We start from the raw sequence: 6,658 nt of genomic DNA on the forward strand, positions 1-6,658 counted from the left end.
GCTTAGGTAGCCATAAATGCACTATTGTTGATCTTGATGTTAGTATAAAGTTCTAATCATTAATGCTTTGTAAGAAAATAAGTGGGCAATTAGAAGTATTTGTAGATGAAATGCAGAGTTTTTAACAAAAAGAAATGTCCAGTGTGATGATAAAAACCATGTAAGGAACATAAAGTTTTTTTTTTTATTAATGATTAACAACTGATTTATTAAGAAATACTAAAGGAAAATAAAGCCATTTCAAATCTCAAACTTTTTTATAAAAGGGTAACTTATCATAAACGTGTGCCTTGAAAGGTGCACTATGTAGTTTTCGATAATACATTTTAATCAGAAGAGAAGAGATTGACTGATTTTTTTATGGCTAAATAAATTAAATTAACAAACTTAGGACTGAATAAACTGAATAAACAATCTGACCTTAAAGGACAACACAGTTTCATACTGTCTTACTTTTTCATATGGTTTTACTGTTTGCATGTGGCGGACCCTGCCACCCTTCTAGCTTCAAACAATGTTCTGGGATCTTATTTTCCTCTGAGAACAGCTTGTTTGTTCATTTACAATTAAATTATTTAAATTCTGGGTTTGAATTTCTTCTCCAAAACTACATGGTGCTCCTTGAATTTCTCTCAGCAAATTTATGGTTTATGGTGATTTCAACCAAAATTGAAAATTTAGTCATCATCTACTGACCCAGTCAGGTGACATTTTTGGAGCTATACATCAAAACAATGTTCCAGCATTCTCTTAAGCAACTGAAGTATCTGGAGTCTTGTTTTAAAACGTAAAAGAAAACAACTTCGAAAATCTTAAAATGGCTCAATACTCCTCCCCCATGTAAACCAAGTCTCTGAAAGCCCAGAGATCCAACATTTTATTTAAAAAGAGGTTATTTGCACCCTTTTCAAACAAAATCTTCCATGTAGCCATTAAGTTAAAAGTGCTAGTGCACACTGAGGGGATGCACAAGCTCTCCTGTGTGTCGCTGGTGTAAATGTTGCCGTTATATATCAATTTGATATTACTGTCCACCTGTGTGGAGCGACCCATTTTATCTGTTCCAGTTGTTTACGAGAATGCTGTTTGGCTGTGAAGCTCCAGAAATGCTTGGTGGACTAAAAACTTCACCTGGCTGCCCATCAAAATTAAGGTGGGTAGATGATGACTGAGTTTTCACTTTTAGGGGAACTTATCCTTTAACCTCAGACCACCTGAGACAGACGCTGATATTCAAAAGTCCACGTGATAAAACGTTTTAAAATCCCCGCTGAATGGAAACCCAGTTTGAAAATTCATCAGTATGGTGAAGTGAAAGGGCAGAGATAAGAACACACAGCGCTATAACTTGATATGTATATATAAAAGTTTATTTAACTCTATTGAAATAATATAATTGGAGTGAACAGATCTACATTTAATGGGGTCATGATGCCTCTACGTGGCACAAAAAAAAAAAAAACAGGTACATAGAGATATTTCAGTATGTGTCTCATCGCTGGGAATAGAAATCGTTTAACATTTCATTTTTTTTTTTTGCATCATTCCCACCCTATTTACAAAGTGTCATAGTTCAGTCCTTTCCGTACTTCTCTCCAGCTCCAGCTTTTTCTCCATTCACCAGCGTCTTGAACCATGCCTATGTGTATATCTTCTCTGAGAACATATGACAGATATATACAGAGGCACAGACTTAACTGTATATGTAAGTGTACATCACCCAGCACTGTATATACAAATCATACACATACATATAGGATATAAACAATGGAGTAACGGCCGCTGAGTTCCCTTTAAGTCAGATCAGGTTGCAGAGGATTCTTCGCTGGGCCATGCAAGTGAGGTGAGATTGAAATCACAATGATCGTGGTGCTCTTTCAGCTTTTGACATGTTTTTTCTCTTACAGGCTTAGTGATAAAAACATTCTTTTAGACGTAAAAGCATGAATGTGTTTGACCGTTGTCTTACTAGCAATGCTTGCAACACGCGTGGGACAGTCTGGCAAGTTTCACTCGATCTGCAAGAAACATGATATATTCTACACATATCCGGAAAAAAAACAATTAAAATGTTAAATATTCTCTAAACTGATATTTCCATTATAGTGCAGCGTGCAAAAGTCCTTTGATAGAAGTTGGCTCTCTGTGGCGGCGGAGTTGGTGGCATGATCCAGCGAGGAGGGACTGGCGGCGGGGAATCCCACGGCGTGGGCGTGCGGGAGCGAGTGGGAGGGGGGCTGACGTCAGGATGTTGTTGAGGGTGAGCGAAGGGGTGGTGGTGGGGATATGGATGCGGGTGGAGATGGGGATGGGAGTGATGGGGCTGGTGATGCGAATGGGTATTGGGGCTCGGGATGAGACGTGGATGCGGGTGGGAGCGAGGGAGGTGGCGTGGAGGAGGAGCCAGAGCTGGAGCATGATGTCAGCAGAAGTACTCGTTAGGCTGTCCCTCTATCTTAGCCGTGGCCTCAGAGTCCAGGCTGGAACGGGCTGACAGCAGCCTGTTGGACTCCTCCGGGTTCAGTCTGTTCAAATACTCGCCCTCGAGCCCTTTGGCCTTCGTGCCAGGCGACAGTGTTTCAAAGGTCACATATGAATCTTGGATGTCCTTGGACTTCTTTCCCCAGTACTTCTGAATGCGTCTCTTCAGCGCCCCGCAGCACACGATGACAGTGAGCGGGACGGCGATGATACAGGCCACTGTGATCACAATCACATTGATCAGCCTCTGTGTGCCAGTCGCACTGGCTGCTTCATCAGTGGAAAATATGACACACTGCTCCTTCTTGGGGATCAGCCCCCTCACACACACACAGGCAATGTACTTGGTCCTGGGCACCAGACCCTCGATGGTTACACGGTTTTGCCCCGCGCCGACATTGATCTTCCTCATGTCCCTCTCTCCAAACACAGCGTACAGCACACTAAATGCTGTTGTGTTCTTGGCCTTGGGGGCTCTCCAGTTCAGAGAAATTGTGTTGTCTGTGTCCCCCACAACCTTTACCGAGCGGACCACCCTGTCTGGGTCCTGCTGCAGCGACGAGGTGTTGGCCGCCAGGTTGCTGAGATTAGTCTTCTCCAGGTCCAGCAGAGCATCTGGGTTGGAGGAGGTGGCAGGCCCCGGGGTGGCTCTGTCAGCCAGGCTGTAACTGGCTACTCCAGGTTCAGGACCAGGACCTGGTGGAAGGCCTGGATCCATGGCAGGCAGGGCTGAAGGGCTGGAGGTTGGAACCACATACCTGGCCACCAGTTTCTCCTGGTAGGCAGCTTTGCCCATCTGGTTGGGTTTCTTGACTTTGGCTTTCTTGTCGTTGCTGGTTTGGTTCCCCTCTGGTTTAGTGGGGTTAGAGACCACGAGAGAAATTACAGCTTCAGCGTTCCCGGCGTAGTTAGCGGCCTTGCAGATGTATTTCCCTGAATCACGAAAGGACACAGCTGGGACACTGAGGATGGACCAGGTGATTCCCTCTTTTGAGTTTTCCTGCTGGACTGTGGAGACAGAGAGGGGAGAATGGGGTCATTACAAAATAAAGGACACAGCTGGCATCTGAGAAATATCCTCTTTTATAAATGTGCAAAGAGACGCCAAGCAGGTGATTATACAGGGTTGCACTGACCATCATCAATGTTGCGTAACTCACGGTTGTAGCTCCAGTTGTCAGTCAGACTTACAACCTTACTATCTCCGCTGGTAGCTTTCTGATTAATTAACAGACAAAAGCATCTTATCTCAGACACAATACAAACACCCAGACATGCTGACTCGCCTGTTCCATTAAGAAGTCGTCCATCTGCCCTGCGCCACGACAGGTCAGGGATGGGGACTCCAATGGTCCCACAGCGGAGGAGCACATTGTTGCCAACAGCGCTCCGGACTCGTGCCACAGCTGTGTGGATCCGTGGGAGCTGACAGCGTCGCAGCTCTGCGTCGCTGAACAAGACCCCGGAGACGCTCTCTGGAGACGAACACCGGAGCCTTGTGTCAATGAACGCCACCGAAAGAGTGGGAGACTTCTGGAACTGGACCAGGTCGTAGAGCCGGCAGTCACACACCCAGGGGTTGTCATGGAGACCTGAGGGCGAGGGCACAAGTGAGGCTACAGGAGGAAGACGAGCGTCCAGCTGTGTGCAAAGTGATAGAGCAGCCTGCAGATGGCCGGTGTGGATGTTAGGATGTTAATCCTGTAAGAGGATTAACATTTAATTCATAAACTACATCATGACCATGACTACGGCAATGATGGTGGTGATGATGATGATGATGATGATGATGGTGGTGGTGGTGGTGGTGGTCTTCTGAAGGTCAGGTTTAGCCGAAATTTCACCCTCCTGTCCTTGACCAAAGCACCGACCTTCAGAGCTGAACCTGGAACATCTGTCCAATGCTCTGAGGATGAGGATGAGGAAGATGAGCGAAAGGAAACCCAACAAATCATCATGTGTGTTTCTAAACGTGCCGAAGGCTATGAGGTGCCGCAGCACTGTCAAAGCAATTTAAAGGCTAAAAAAGAAAGAAAGGCTTAAAGGTAGCACCACATTTTCCACACCGAATTAAAACTCCTTTTTTCTCGTTCTAAAAGATTTATTAGAGCAGAATGGGCCAGGACACAGTGTTATGTTAAGCATATTATTGCAAAATAAGAATTTTGGTATTTTTGAAAAAGGATGTATATTCTCAATCAAAGGAAAAGTTGAGTGCAGAGAATTTCAAAGCTTACAATTTGGTCATTTGTTCTGGGCCATGACTTCGAGAATTTAATTGATCTTGGTAGCATTGTATCTAACCCCCTATTTAGCATTTATAAGCACTTTATGCACATTTAATAAACGGTTTATGATACACTTTAGTTTAGCTGTTTACATAAATACATACATTTTAGTTTTTATACATAGTATATTTTTATATATAGTATTTGCAGTGATGGCAACTTCTAAAAATGTATTATTTTGAGTCATATTAATACATTTGAATCCTTTTAATAGATTTGTTATATTACCATTCATTATACACCAGCATCCACATATATACAGCCACAGGAAGATTTTTAGTTACTGACAAACCCAATTAATAAAAAAAACTATACTAGATTAAATTATAAACCCCAAACTGAATGTTCGTTTATGGCCTCTAAATGCTAAACATCGCAGAATGATGGGGGCATGTTTTTAATCAACTATCACCGACTCTCTACTGTCCCACTGTGCTTTTTAAAAGCTGTTTTGTCTAGCTGCTGCTCAAGACTGTTGCTTTGGGAAAATTGAAACAACACTTTCCTTTATGCACAGTGTTTAACAATGTGCGTCAGTTGTTTTAATGCGGGGCAGCCATAAATCACGACCTGAAGGTATGGGTGAATGGAGGTTGGAGCTCAGGATGCACTCTGTCCCTTACCAAGTATCATTTTGGAGCTCTCTGGCCCTTGCACGGGTTTTGGCGCCAACCATGTGGAGAGCACCTCTGCCGGCAGAGTCAGCAGGCTGTTGCTGGACAGATCCAGATAGGTGAGGTTCTTGATGTAAGTGGTGGACTCCGCTGGCAGCGAGGTGAGCTGGTTGTTGTGCAAATCGAGAAGCCTGAGGCTGGGCATATCCATGAGGGATTCCCAGGGAAAGGCGGTGAGGGCATTCCCGTCCAGACGAAGCTCTTCCAGGTTGAACAGTCCCCGGAAACTATCTGGATTCAAGGCGGACAGCGTGTTGAAAGACATCCACAGGAATTCCAGACTGGAGAGGTAGTTGAAGGCTTCGCTTGGTATCCGCTGGATGGCTGTCTTCTCAATCCGCAGCTTGGATGTGTCAACAGGGAACCCGACAGGCACAAGAGATATCTCTGGATCATTGCAAATGACGCTCCTAAAAGTGAGACATGACAGGTTAATTTGTGTTCAGCACCGAAACTCCCTCACAAACTACGCATTTTAGAACATTTTTGCAATCCAATACTATAGTAAATTAAATATAAAATTATTTATTAGATATAAATCACTAAAGTCTATCGTGCCAATCATATTTTGAAATCTAAAGGATGCATAAATATGATGAAAGTGCACAAGAACCTAAAATCTCAAAAACTAATTTCCCAATCCATCCAAACTCATATAAAACGCATAGATGGGGGGTTGAAAGTGCCTTTGAGAGATAATCCTGCATTAAATAAAATTGGACCGAAATGCACTCCCTGAATTATCTTTTGTACACGTGTTCACCTCCATGCAAACATCTGTCCTCGTATGAGGACAAGACCTGTCCGCCAAAAAAGATGCGTTTGTGCGCACAAACCAGACCACATTACAGTGCGTTTTTGGTCTAAAATCATTTTTCATTTGGACCTCCTCCTTACCTGGCCTTTGATCCATCACTCAGGTTGTGGTAAAAACAGCTGCACTGCGACGGACAGGAGCTCACTGAGGAGACAAGTTCACCTGTGGCCACGTAGAGCCCCAGGAGCAGGACGAGGAACATTTTGGCCCACTTTTACGCATACGCAGCTTGCCTACATGCGCCCAGTTTGCGCCCACGGAAGTCAAACAGACTTGCTTTTTTCTCTCATTTACAGGAATATCATCCGCATGGCTTTGTCCCACCGCTTCGCTGTCCCATAGTGATCCGACTGCTATGAGTCCCGAGATAAAAAGGATAGACAAGGATTAGTGAAAGG

The 6,658-nt window shown here is 44.1% G+C and overlaps 1 protein-coding gene across 1 annotated transcript; it reads right to left on the reverse strand.

Moving 5' to 3' along the window:
• Positions 1–1,352: 1,352 nt before the first annotated feature.
• lrit1a (leucine-rich repeat, immunoglobulin-like and transmembrane domains 1a) lies at positions 1,353–6,658 on the reverse strand. The gene is made up of 4 exons (XM_030441077.1): positions 6,341–6,658; positions 5,393–5,853; positions 3,768–4,073; positions 1,353–3,489 (listed from the first exon to the last, which is right to left on the reverse strand). Exons 1-4 carry the CDS (start codon positions 6,460–6,462, stop codon positions 2,423–2,425), a joined length of 1,956 nt encoding a protein of 651 aa, XP_030296937.1. The 5' UTR covers positions 6,463–6,658; the 3' UTR covers positions 1,353–2,422.

Source organism: Sparus aurata, chromosome 15 (assembly GCF_900880675.1).
Source record: "Sparus aurata chromosome 15, fSpaAur1.1, whole genome shotgun sequence".
In the NCBI taxonomy this organism is placed as follows: Eukaryota; Metazoa; Chordata; class Actinopteri; order Spariformes; family Sparidae; genus Sparus; species Sparus aurata.

What these genes read in the sequence shown, in the direction of transcription:
- lrit1a (XM_030441077.1), bottom strand. Translation starts at nt 6,462, where the DNA reads ATGTTCCTCGTCCTGCTCCTGGGGCTCTACGTGGCCACAGGTGAACTT. An exon ending in GAGCTCCAAAATGATACTTG is followed by an intron (nt 4,074 to 5,392) that starts GTAAGGGACAGA and finishes CCTCGCCCTCAG; the next exon opens with GTCTCCATGACAACCCCTGG. An exon ending in ACGACTTCTTAATGGAACAG is followed by an intron (nt 3,490 to 3,767) that starts GCGAGTCAGCAT and finishes CTGTCTCCACAG; the next exon opens with TCCAGCAGGAAAACTCAAAA.